The sequence below is a fragment of the Sceloporus undulatus genome, chromosome 3 (genome assembly GCF_019175285.1).
Source record: "Sceloporus undulatus isolate JIND9_A2432 ecotype Alabama chromosome 3, SceUnd_v1.1, whole genome shotgun sequence".
Classification (NCBI taxonomy): domain Eukaryota; kingdom Metazoa; phylum Chordata; class Lepidosauria; order Squamata; family Phrynosomatidae; genus Sceloporus; species Sceloporus undulatus.
This window is the reverse complement of record NC_056524.1, coordinates 154,954,600-154,968,537: the sequence shown is the minus strand read 5'-3', so window position 1 is coordinate 154,968,537 and position 13,938 is coordinate 154,954,600. Positions and strand designations below refer to the sequence as shown.

The 13,938-nt window shown below is 39.2% G+C and overlaps 1 protein-coding gene across 1 annotated transcript in view; it reads left to right on the top strand.

Moving 5' to 3' along the window:
- ZCCHC24 (zinc finger CCHC-type containing 24) overlaps window positions 1-13,938 on the top strand; it is a 147,232-nt gene that overhangs the window by 28,817 nt on the left and 104,477 nt on the right. Inside the window, 1 exon segment of the mRNA XM_042457852.1 lies at window positions 8,349-8,549. Coding sequence (XP_042313786.1) covers window positions 8,349-8,549 — 201 coding nt within the window.

Genomic DNA, 13,938 nt, shown 5'->3' with positions numbered 1-13,938 from the left:
ATATGTGTAAGAGAAAGTGAATGAAAGCAGCCTCTAGAAGCAGGGAGAGGTTTTTGGAAGAAGCTGACAGTACTTTGAGACTTTCATAGGATTTTCTCTTTTCATAATTTATTATTAGAATGATTTCCCCTTTGTAAAGTACCACCATAAATAGTCACCCTTGTGGATTGCATGAATCACAAAGATTTCTCCAGTGAGTGATGGGCCAATCCTGAAAGCACTTCCTTATGAGTAAGCCCCTCCAGTCCTACTATGACTACAAGTAAGAAGAAGAGAAATGACCAGGTTTCCAGCTATGCTGTGGACTGGTTGACAGTGTAGTTAGAGTAGCCATTTGGCAATTTCTTTTTGGTTGCTTTTAAAAATCTGTACCTGGGCCAGGTAAAAGCTCAGTCCGTAGTTATATTTTCCACTGCTCAGGTCAGAATCCAAAATCTAGGCAAACTGTTTATTGGGAAAGGGGAAGGAAGCAGGCAAAGCCAAGCAAGCAGCAGGAAGGGTAGGAGCTGGGTTCATCTGGAGGGCAGTAGGAAAATTGCCAAGCCAGCAATATGAAGAAACTAGGATTTCAGGGAACAGCAATAGCAAAGCAGGAAATCTTTGTTCAGGTGCCTTCACAGCAGCCAGTCCAGATTCTAGCTTCAGAGAGGGAATTTAACATGGAAAAAAAGAGACTTAAATTTCCTTTCCTCACTTGCTGCGATCATGACAATCACCCTTTCCTGCCAGTTGATGCTTAAAGTAAAAACAAAGATGTGTTTAACTTGATTCATTCATTTATTACGGCACACAGCCAGCACATTAACTTAATGTATATCCTGGTCCTCCATTTATACTGTTAGCAGACAAATGGTAAAAGTTTTTCCTTCTATGATTTCAGATTTTATTATTTTTAGTCTGCTTTTCTCCCAGTGCAGGACTCAAGGCATTATACACCAAGGTTAGGAAAAGATACAAGTAAAAACCTGATGACAAAAAAAAAAGTTTTAACTGCACCACCAAATTAGCTATCATATTAAAAGAACAACAATTTAAAAAAGCATTTAAAACTTACTTAATTAAAAAATTCAAACAACTTTTTGTATAACCATTTACTCACCAAATGGATGTTTAAATATAAAGACCTTAATCTGCTGTTGGAAAGATAGCAAGGAGGGCAAGCCTAGCTTCCCACAAGATGGAATGCCATAACCTCAGAGTAGCCATGGAAAAATCTAATGTGTCCTTGGAAACCAGGCTGTGACAATGGTGGGTTCCAAGGATCTTAATACATGGGCAGGCAGGTTCATATGTGGAGATGTGTATGCTCTTTCAGATGGTCTTGACAGAAGCTGTATAGGTCAAAGCCAACACTGATTTTTTTTCTCTTGGAAATCAATCAGTAGACAGTGAAGTTGTTTCAGTAAAAAGGTCCAACAGAATTTACAAGAGTATGGAAAGTGCGGACTGCATACATGACAACTAGCACCCCTCATAAAAACATCAGTTCTCTTGCACAAAGGTAAAAAAGCATGTTAAAGAGGCCATTCTCCATTCTCTTGGATATGCTTATTTTCTGGGTACAAGGTTATTTTTATATGGGGGGGGGGGGGATTTTGTGGCCCAAGGGGGGGAAAATGCCTATAAATCAGTTCTGCTGCATCTATAAAGTAGTATAGGTTAAGTAGCAGCTCAGACAAAGCCACAAAGTATTTAAGTTGAGTTTTGAATAATTCTGTTTGACAGTGGAATTCACTGTCTTGAAGTGTAACGGAGTCTCTTTCGTTGGAGGTTTGTAAATGGGCTGGATGGCCATCTGTTGGGAATGCTTTGCTTGTGTATTCCTGCACGGCAAGGGAATCCCTTGTGGCCTCTTCCAACTATATGATTCTATGAATAAGGATTCTATGAATAATCTATATTTGGTTGTCAGTCAGCTGGTCATGATGCACAGCTTTCTGATTAACATCTGCAGTGAGATTGCCTGCCTTGTCCTGCATTTTGTGCTGTGAGGGAAGAAGAAGTTTGGTAAGTCTTGACCACTTGAATACAACCATGCTGGAGGATAAAACTTTTATTAGTCCTAGCAGTATGTGTTGTATGGTTTGTGTTTCCAGACCTACACTGGCCTGTGGTGTTCCAGTTATTTGGGCCCAGAAATCTCAGCAGAACCACAGTGTTGCCTTCACTGTTGGGGTCAGTGGCTACTAAACCTTTAACGCAGTGGTTCTCAACCTTCCTAATGCCATGACCTTTAATAAAGTTCTTCATGTTGTGGTGACCCCCAACCATACAATTATATTCATCGCTACATGCAAATATGTGTTTTCCGATGGTCTTAGGCGACCCCTGTGAAAGGGTTGTTCGACCCCCAAAGGGGTCCCGACCCACAGGTTGGGAACCACTGCTTTAACTGAAGAGGTTTTGCCCAGTTTGGGAACCAGTCACCCAAGTGGAGCTGCACTACTATTTATGGCTCAGCAAGGGTCATCTGGGTGAATGTTTCAGTTTGCTTGTATGACCCTTTATCTTGAATTTTGTATGGAACTATCCAAGGTGCTAGCCACTTAACTTGGCTTTGGCACATTGGAACCTTAACCTGTTTCAGTAAGATGGCAGCTCCCAGATTGTGGAGTTCCCTGACCTAGGAAGCTTTTTTTAAAAATAAACTGGGGTGTGTTGTGTGTTTTATCATTTCAAAGGCCTTTTAAAAGCGTTTGGAAGAAATATTTTTAGCGTGATTATTTGTTTTTTAACTTTTTTAGTATCCATTGTTTTCACTGTATTTTGTTTTAGTTCCTGTTGTGAAATGTCTTGGGTCACATGTTGGGAGAAAGGCAGGATAGGAATAGAATAAAGTAAAATAAAATAGGCTTGCCTTGCTTGACTTGCCTTCTTAAAACCTGGCTTCAGACTTGCTTGACTTTACCTTGCTTTCCTTATTAGATGTTCCACAATATCTGTCTCCTTGGGCCACACTCTCTCTAGCTGCTCCATATAAAACATATGCCACTTTCACTTGGCTTTGTTGAACAGGGAAGTATGACTGCTTTCTTCTTTTTTAAGGAATTGTCTCTAAACCTGATCTTTATCATCTCTACACTGGAGCTCTGAAGGAAAGTCCACTCTACATTTGTTTACTTTCTCTTGTGCAAATACATTACTTTCTCTCCCATACATTTCTTTGCATTTCGCTATACAGAGGGCCCTTATATCTGCTGGGTCTTGAATCCCACTCCCATGGATAACAAAATATATGGTTACTCAAGTCCCATTAAATACAGTGGCACAGTAAAATTGTGTCCCTTATATAAAATGGCAAAATCAAGATTTGCTTTTTGGAATTTGTATTTTTTTGAAAATATTTTCAAGCTGTGGATGCTTGACTGTGTATAAAGAATCTGTGGATACAAAGGTCTGACTGTACATTACTTTACTTTCTCTCATGTAAATGAGTAGTTTATACTCAGTGACATGGCAAAGGAAAAGCTACTGTGGTTGAGGACAGTCACTTCCAAAACAGCTGAAGGCTAAGGGCCCATTCACACTACAGATTTATAGAACTTATTCCACTTTCACTGTCATGGTTCCATCCTATGAAATCTTGTTTTTAGTTTGGTCAGAGGCACCAGAAAAGCACTTTGGCTGGGAATTCAGAATGCCCCTCCATAACCTGCCAGTCTCAGGATAACATAGGATGGAACCATGGCAGTGAAAGTGGAATAATGGTGTTATAATGGGAGCTCTGGTGGCGCAGTGGTTAAATGCCTGTACTGCAGCCATTCACTCGAAACCACAAGGTTGCGAGTTCAAGACCAGCAAAAGGGCCCAAGCTCGACTCAGGCTTGCATCCTTCCGAGGTCGCTAAAATGAGTACCCAGACTGTTGGGGGCAAATTAGCTTACTTGCTAATTAGCTTACTTGCTGTTCACCGCTATGATCTTTAGAATTGTGGTATATAAATAAAACAAATTATTGTTATTATTATAAATATCTAGTGTGAATGCCCCCGCCTGGTCTTCTTGGCAGTGACATTGGGAAAAACATGCATGCATGTGTTTGCATGCATACATGTGCCATGTTTTTACAATCCCTTCCTCTATTCCTGTACCATAATAAACATTGCATTTGTCCCATAGTATAAGCTCAGAGAGGGATTTGTAGGTGAGGAATGAGGCCCAGTGAACATGGAGCCAGCTGTTAGATACGGATGAACCAGCAGCACTGGCCTGGTAAGGAATGGTAGGAGCAGTCTAAGTACTCGAGCCAATTGTGCAGCACTAGATGGTGACATAAAAGATGCATGTCTGTTTGTGCTTGTTGGTCATCCTATACTTGTTATAAAGATTTCCAACTACCCAAAGCCAGTATTGCTAACAGCCCAAACTAGTTATCAGCATTTTTCTGTCTCTTATGTTGTACAACTGTTTCCTCATTAAGATGAGTTTTAATGGTCTCATCTGTGCACTAAGCTTCTTCGGGTCTTCTAGGATCTGATCCAGATTCATTTCACAAATTGATTTAGTCTCTACCTGTGATTTCTTTTTAAAGTATACTTTTCTCCAACCTATACTGTGTATTTCACACTCTTAGAAATTGGCAGTGAATAGGGAGCCTTCAACTTCACATTGGATAGTGAATCTTTGCTACAGTTGAGTAGTTCTCAGATTCTATTCTTGTGGGCCTTTAAGTTATTCTTTTTATATGGGTCAATTTGAAAACAATTAAAGGCAATAAAATTTTCTCCAAAAGTAAACAGAGACAAATGAAAAGGAAATTGCTTAGCTTGTAATATTTGCTCCCAGGAAAACAACTTCCAGAAAATCATCCCTAGAGCTTAAAAATATTCTGCTGTTTGGCTAGTCACCAGCACTGTAAGTTGACACAGTGCCATATGGTAGAGAACAGACAACTGACTGCAGTTTTAAGAAAGCCACACATCAAAATGGAGCTGAGGAGAGCCTTGTGAAATGCTAGATCTTCCCTGTGTCCTGCTTATATCAGCTTAGGCAAGTAGATCTACTGTTTTGAAAAACAGACTCTCAGTACTGGGCTTATAAACTTTTGGAGGGCAATTTAAGAAAATGGTGTGGGTCCCTGTGTGAAATGGCTGTCACGAGGCTTTACTCATATACAAAATGGCTTCCTTAGCAGACGGGGCAGCATCTGTTACTGAAAACAACAGTGATGCTAAAGAGCAATTGATTTTAAGAAACTTGAGTATAAGGACAGAGGAGATCAGAGCCTCAAAACTAAAAGTGGCTCCTTTGAACCTATACTCTTCCAACTCCCTTTTCATAGGAGGCTGAGATTGGACAAACTTGTCATGCTCAAACTTGTGCATGCATATTCTTTCTTTTCTTAGAAAACGTTCAGAAGCAGCTACTTTTCTTATCCCCTTTCTCAGTCTTGTATCTTGGAACCAGCTTGGATTGTGTGTTTTTGCCCCTTTCTCTTCTCATGTGATGTACTGTATGAATGGTCCCACTGACAAATTGAAGGGGTTCTTTCTTATGTTCCAAACAATTATTTGCCAAAGGGGAGGGGGGGCACACCCTGGTCTACAAGAAATGGCTGCTACAGGATTTTATATTACAAAGAGGGGTGGTCCACTCTTTACTGACATCCAAGTCATTACTAAAGGCATTTTGAAAGAATAAAAACTTGCTGCTACTATTAGGAAGATTAATTCCATCCAGGTGATTATTGGTTTCCTGCTGGGTTGAAGCTTCGGAGTGGGACAGCCTTGGCTTTTGCTGGGTTTGACCTTCGTGCTACCGTGAGCAGAAGTCCCAAGGAGGTGAAAGACAACAAGGGCACATTCATCAGGGAATAGTTAAATCACGGCAGGCGTTCCACAGAAAAATCTAAGACAGATGTAGATCTGAGTTCTCCTTGTTACCATTTGACTGTAAAACCCAGAACACTATGTTTAGAGCCTCTTTAACCAGTCACAAATGAACAATTACTCTTAGATTTTTCTTGTTCTTTCTTTTTCCAGGTTTTAAAATTGTCCCTTCAGAATAGCCTTGGATACCAAGAGTGTGTGTGTGTGTGTGAGAGAGAGAGAGAGAGAGAGAGAGAATGAGAAAGAGAGGGAGAGAGAGATTCTTTGACATTTTCCATCCATGTTCTCTAACCACACAGTGATTGTGGGAGAGGACAGAAAGTAACCCCTTAGTCACTTTAAATCTATGTGGAATGAACTGTGGTTGCTTTTCTGTTTCTTGAATTTGCTCCTATTTGTATATTTGCTCAGTCTATCTTGAAATTTGTAGCCAAAGGACTTGTGTGGAAAGAGTCATAAAATGCTTCTGTTTGTTAGGGAAACAACTGTTTGAGCATCTCCAGATGCAGCAGATGATGTAAAGATTGGTTTTTTCCAGACTGATGGCAAAAATGTTGCACATGAATAGTGCTGATAATATAAGAGACCCTCTTAGAAATACAGTGGGCCCTTGGTATCCACTGAGGTTTGGGCCTGGGACCCCCACTAATACCAAAATCCATGGCTGTTCAGGTCCCATTAAATACAATGGCATAGGGAAATGGTGTCCCTTATATTAAATGGCAAAATCAAGGTTTGCTTTTTGGAAGTTATATATTTTTTAATATTGTCAAGTTGTGGATGATTGAATCTGTGAATACAAAATCTGTGGATATGGAGGGACAACTGTATATCTTTATATGGAAGGAGGTGGTGGACTAAGTCTTTCTCTAAAAATATTTTTTTAATTAATTTTCAACAAAAAACATTAAAAAAGTGACTAAGACAAAAAGTACAAACAATTCATTACAAAAGACAGGTGAATGTTATATTAAGATCATTAAAATAAGTTTTACGTTCTGTGCACTCACACATCACTATTAGTCCTACTTAAATTTAAGTCCCAACAATTAATTAAACATCAATACTTCATACATTATTTTCGTTTCTTCAGCTATTGTATGTCTGGCTTTGAGAGTTAATTAACAAACAAAAATAAATGTAATTTAAATGTAATTAAAAGCAACATTAAATGTAAACAAATGTTTACATGTTTGTCCTACAATTTTAAATATGTATTCCACTGTAGTTTCCGATTTGTTTCTAAACTCAAATGCAAACATATATAGACACATTACAATACTTAATTATACATCTGCCTAAAAACAAATCTTTTGCTTCTTTTGCTAAATTATTATATATTTTCTTTCCTTTTTTGCGTTATTCTTTAATAAATCGCATAATTACAATATTTCTAGGATACGTAATTCAGTGCTTTCTCCCAGTCCTCTAGATATTTATTAGATCTTTCATTTTGTATACTTCTAGTTAATTTATCCATTTGAATTACTTCCATGTTGATTCCTTGGTTAATGGCACGGTCTCTTTTTCCCCCATGACTTAGCATAAACCATTCCTGCAACAGTTAACATATGAAAAAGTATCCGTCCATATTTTTTCTCAATTGGTTCTTTTATCATGCTTAATAGAAAAACCTTTGGTTTAAAGTTTATATTAATGTGAAGCATTTTATTAATTATACAATGTATTTGAGCCCCATTTTTTTTCCCTTCCTACTGGAAGTCCATCAAATGTAGTACAGTTCATTTTTATTTCGAACATTTCCAGCATCTGTTGTCTTGAAGCCTGGAAACATTATCAAAAACAGTATAAGAGGAATGTATGTTACTGCTCAAGGAGGTGTGCATGTGATCTCCGAGGAAGGTAGTGACAAATTGGGAAAATGGAGCAGGGTATTCAAAATGGCACAGTAGAAGACTGACGTATTTTTGTCTGCTGCAGCTCCAATATCTTTGAGACTTATAAGAAGTCAAAAACTGCAGTATTTCATATTGATATATGAACAGACTCATTTTGTCTACCAAGAAAAGACTGCAAAAGAGAATTTACCCTCATTTATTAACGGTAGGAAAATATTTTATGGTTCAGCACTGGGGGGGGGGAAATGGAACTGTTGTTCTCATAGTGCATGTGATGCTCAGATATGGGAAAAGACAGCCTCCTGAACTAGAAAGGATATTGGAAACTTGTCTTGATTAGAGCTGCTACCCAGTGTATTTGTTCAGCTCTCAAAACCAAAAAGCACCTCTGAAGTATGACCTGGTTGCAGCCGTGGTTTCCTGCCATTAACTGTCATAGCAAGTTTACAAAAGCCTATACTTTGTTTCGTATAAATAACTGTATGAAGGAAAGTATAGGTCAGTTTATCCTTTTAAAATTGCCATCATTTTTCTTTCCAGCATCGGCTCTGCTCTGCCCACAGAATTGTCTTTTCTGATGCAAATTGAACTTAAAGCCCCACAGAAATAATAGGTCATCGGAAAAAGAAAATCTCAATTATTTCATCTTTTTTCATTGGCAGGCACTGAGCAACAGTCTATACAAGAGCGCTTCTCCCTATGGCTCCCTGAATAACATCGTAGATGGCTTGAGTTCCCTCACTGAACATTTCTCTGACATCTCTCTCTCATCAGAAGCTAGAAAACCCAGCAAGAGACCACCACCCAACTACCTGTGCCATCTTTGCTTTAACAAGGGACACTACATCAAGGATTGCCCACAGGTAAGTACAATAAAAGTTTCATTGTGTTATGTTTACGGCGCCACCTGCTATGAAATTAGCACTTTACATTTGAAAGAAGAGGTAATGAGATTATATTATCAGCGAAGGTGATGCCTGGATGATGATCAAAAAGTGACTGAACCCATCCTTTATCCCAACGCCCAATTGAGAGATCTTTGAAAGCGTGTAATGCTATTGTTATTTTAGAAAAACTAAAAATCACACTTTCAAAATAATTTCTATAAATTTCTCTTCGTTAAACACATGACATGATTTCACAGCTGTAGTTAATGAAGGGAACCCTTCATTTAAAACTGGTATGGGCAGAGTGCCGCTCATAGACTACATGCATGCTTCAGGGCCATTCTGTGGTTCCCAGGACCCCGTAGGACAGTGGTTCCCAACCTGTGGGTTGGGACCCCTTTGGGTTTCGAATTACACTTTCACAGGGGTCACCTAAGAACATTGGATAACACATATTTGCATGTAGCAGTGAAAATAATTTTATGGTTGGGGGTCACCAAAACATGGGTAACTGTATTAAAGGGGTGCAGCATTAGGAAGGTTGAGAACCACTGTCATAGGGGTTTTAAAAATGCACTTTTCTCCACTCCTCTCCCAATGTTCTCTATGGGGTTTGAGGCTATTTTTAAATACATTTTTGCTCCCCCCCCCATGGGGCAATTTAGGCCCAGGAGAAGCCTTTTTTGAAACAAGAAGTGGACACAATGTGACTGCCACTTACCTCTTGCTGTTAAAAAAAAGCTTTTTTTAACAGCCTAGAGGGCCTTAAAATATGGCAAAACTATCTCTCTCCGGCATATTTTTTTTTTGGGGGGGGGGGAGTTGTTCTATTGGATGTTTGCTGGATGGAGGGGTGTTTGTGACCCTCCAAGGTGTCCTTCAGGCTAATGTGATACCCTAGCCTTTCACACTTGACCAACCCTAATTTAAAAGAAGTTTATATATATTCCAAGCCAAAAACAACAACAACAAAAAAAAACTGAGAAAGCAGAAAGATTTGATTAATGAGAATCAGAGCTTGACCTGAAAAAGTCAGTTTATGAAAAGGTTTTCTTCTGCAGTGTTCTGATTAGACCTGTGAGCAAAAGACTGAAATTGTCTGACCTAGTAAGGAGCCAGATTCCGCTCTTGTTGATTATATATAACATACTTTGTATGCCTAAAGTCCGGTTCAGTCTTTGGCATCTAGCTGAACTGAGAAGAAAAACTTACTTGCTTACTTTATTTATTTAAATTTTAATTTGTTGTGGTTGTTAACTGCTCTCGAGTCAAACCTGACTCATGGTGACCTGTGGATGAGACATCTCCAAGACCTCACTGTCCTCTGCTCTGCTTAGGTTCTGCAAATTCAGGTCTGTGACCTCCCTGATTGAGTCTGTCCATCTGGCATGCGGTCTTCCTCTCTTTCTACTACCTTGTACTTTTCATAGCATTATTATCTCACTGGCTCCAAGTTCAGAACAAGGTGTCCATCCATGTGATTGAGGATGGGCATTTCATTCTGACCTCACAGCAAAGTGAATCACAGCAGTGGTGGATGAGCGGGTGGTTCAGTGGGATGCACGTGCTATCAGCCACCCAGCATCAGAATAGAGGGACTTTACAATGGGTAGAGTTGGGTAGCTCTGAGGCTGCCTTGCGCCAGTGCAGACAGAATCTGAGTCAGGAAGAAAATGTTGACATAGCCTGAAGAAGTATGATCCTTGCTTCCAAGCATGTTGTATCCCTACAGCACATGTTTTATGACCGGTAGTTCATATAAGTCCATAATGATTCATATCCATTCAGGCACTATTCATGTTTCTGTCCACCACAAATGATATGTAAGATTGATTGTAAGGACATAACGTATACATAAAGACCCTTACACCAAAGGTTCACTCAGAACATTCTACATGCCCCATCATAGGTAATTTGCACTAAATCTGTGTGCATATACAAAAGCCACTCCTTAAATTAAAATTAGTGTAAGAATTCTGAGGAGAGAACTGTGTTAACAAATGTGCCTGAGCATTATTATTGGTCAAGTGGAAAGATGTACTGTGGTTGACTTACCATCAAGTTGTATATCTCTAACAGCTGTAGTTGGGCCCCCTCCTCTCCAAACTACAGACATGTGAAATATTCCTTTATTTATACACATATTTTCCACCTCTTCGTCTTGGATATCCATGAAAAACCTGCAGTAACCCAGCTGTCCTTTTTTTTTTTTTTTAGTAAATAAAGATGTCAAATCAGATGCTCACTAGACTGGATGTCCAAATATAAATATAATCAGCTCTTTGTCCTCCCCCCCCCCATGGAACCTCAGATTCCATTCTCTTCAATGATGGCACAATGTGTGTGTGAGACCATGTTGGTGTGGTGCATCATGTGCTGTCATTGAGGAGAATAGGGCAGGGGCATCTCTGGATGCTTCAATCTGCAGATGGCAAACCCATGGAAAGGAAGAGCTGGCTGTACTGTCTGGTTATTTTTTTCAATGAGATGTGTGTGTCACCAATCAAAAACTCTTGGGACCTAGTGGAAGAGTTTGTGTTCATTATTCTTTCTTATTGAAAGTAAATCAGATGGATTCAGACCAAAGATGGGTTAAGGATAAATTTCCATTATCAGCAGAGCTACCATATTTGGTTTGGAAATTGAACCTGCTAGATTACTCCTGCCATCCCTTTGCCCAGGTGAACCATCTAAATTAATTCTATATTTGAATTGTATAAACTAACTCCTGCAAACTATCTCCTTCTGCTTCCATCAGCAGAGGGAAGAGGATGATTTCTCTTCTACTCTGGAATTCCTGCATATATGTGCTTCAGAGAGTCGGAGGGACTCTCTGTAACAGATTTGGGGCTGCAAATTCATCAAGAAATGGAGTGTATTGTGTATCTTCTTGTGTGTCACATTGTTTCCCCCCCTGACCTAATGTTCCAACTTTTCCTCTACACTTCTTGTTAAAATTGCTGAGAGGTTTTTAATCTCACAATAAAAAAAATTCTTCTTGTGATGCTTTAAGTCATAGGAGTTCTGCTAGAGGGCACTTCTGCACTGGAGAGTTAAGGCTGAGGTTTTTCTGCTTCTGTTATAATAATCATTTTTATTTTTGCTTTCTTTTAAAAAATGTTAATGGTTGATACTGGTTTTTATTATGCAATTTTCTTTAGTTGTTCTTGTAGTTAATATTTTATTGTGACTGTTTTTGAGTGCCAAGTGAGTGGGAAGTACAAGTTGAATAAATACATAAATAAATCCATATGATAAGATTTTATTTATTTATTTTTTGCTTTCGCAAAGAATGTGGATACTTCTTAGTTGCATTTGGGTCTCCACAAGTTATTTTTTGGAATTAATGCTTTCAGTATATTTTTGTATGGCAGTGTCATGTGAGACAAGTCCCATGACTCTAGCATAGTGTTGAAAGTTGCTGAAAGGAAGAAGAATTACATGACGCTTCAAAATGATGGATGGATGCTATTTCAGGTCTTCATGGTGTAGCCTCATTTCCTAACTTCCTGGCTTTCTGAAGCACAACTGTTTTCCTCTTGGTCACTTTTGAGAAGGCAGGGATACAACAAGCTCCATGCATACTTTACATCTGGCAGAAGGTTGATCAGGAACAAGGTCAGCATGGAATCATCCAGAAATGAGTTTGTCTGTCTTCTGTCTCCTTATGTGTACATTAAATAAAGTCTTAATGCCTTTGACTTTAACTCTATACTGTCTTACTATAGTTAGACAAATAGACTAGGGATCAAATTATACTTTTTCCACATGACATTATTTTATTTGTTCCATTTATTCTATTATTCATATATATGTTCCATATATACTATTATACAAGGTGATTTTATCGTCATTGCCCTATTTAACATCTGTTCACCATGTTGTTGTTGTTGTTGTTGTTGTTATGTGCCTTCTAGTCATTTCCAACTTCGGGCGATCCTATATCATGGGGTTTTCTTGGCAAGAGTTATTCAGAGGAGGTTTGTCATTGCCCTCGCCTGAGGACGAGAGAGTGTGGCTCACCCAAGGTAACCCAGTGGATTTCCATGAGTGAGTGGGAAATCGAATCTTGGTCTCCAAAGTTGTAGTCAAGACTCAAACCACTATGCCATGCTGCTCTCGAGCATAGATATTGCTATTTCCCTTTTTAAAAGCAGAAGAAACTGGAAACGTCCAAAGAAATCTTAAGTGAAGGTGAGACAATTTCAAAATGTCTAGAAAAAGGTTTTACATAGGTTATTTCTTGGATGTTTCTTTCTTTATGCTATGTATTCTGGGACCCTGTTCCCATTCACACTATGTAATTTTAGTAGTGTTATTCCACTTTTAACTGCCATGGTTCTGTGCTATGGAATCCTGGGAATGACAGTTCAGGGAGGTGCATTTAGAATTCTGCCTTGTTCTGACCTCCAGAGAACTCCTCTAGTGCTTCTACAAACTACAAATCCCAGGATCCTATAGTATGTAGCCATGGCAGTAAAAACTCTACTAATAGTATTATAATTGTGTAGTGTGAATGGACCTTCTATCCCTCCTTCACATTTGGTATTTTGGCCTTTTCACACTCAAAAGTGAAATCAAAATCGTCTTCCATTCGTTGCCTGTGTCTCTCTGGACTGGAGCTCACTCTTTTTAGCAGGCACAGAGGAACATTGGAGGCAGGAAGATAAAATCTGCTGCCTAGACTCTCTGGCCTGTTACAGACTGCCAAATAAAGCTGCTTCGGGTCTCTTTGGAGGTATGCTGTTTAAATGATGCATGGGTCCTAAGAACCCAGATGCTGCACCAAAGCTGCACTCCAGTGCTTAGGAATGGAGTGTGGCTTTGGCGAAACCTCCGGACTCTTAGGACCCATGCATCATTTAAATAGCATATCTCCAAAGAGACCCAAAGCAGCTTTATTTTGGCAGTCTGAAACAGGCCTCTGGGTCCATGAAGGTACTGCTTTGGGTAAGATCAGCCCTGGAAATTATGAGTTCATCTTGGTCCAGAAAAGATTTGATTTAGGGATAGGTGGTGGAGATTGAAAATAAAACAAGCTGCCATTCTGTTTCTGTTCTCTGTATGGATAATTTTATTCTGAGAATATATAACAGTTGGGGCTTGGAGAAGTTCCTTTTTTTGGACTGTAGTGCCCAGCTCTCACGCCAAAATAACACTCCTGCCCCTGGTCATCACAGCAATCAGTCCAGATGATGCAAAGCCCAGTCCCCATTTTTGGTGTAAACTGTTCTGACAAAGTTAGGCCAGTTCAGCACTGAATCCTCCTTTTACCATCTTTAACCCATATTTTATTAAACTCACTTATTGTGTCAGAGATCTATCTATCTATCTATCTATCTATCTATCTATCTATCTATCTATC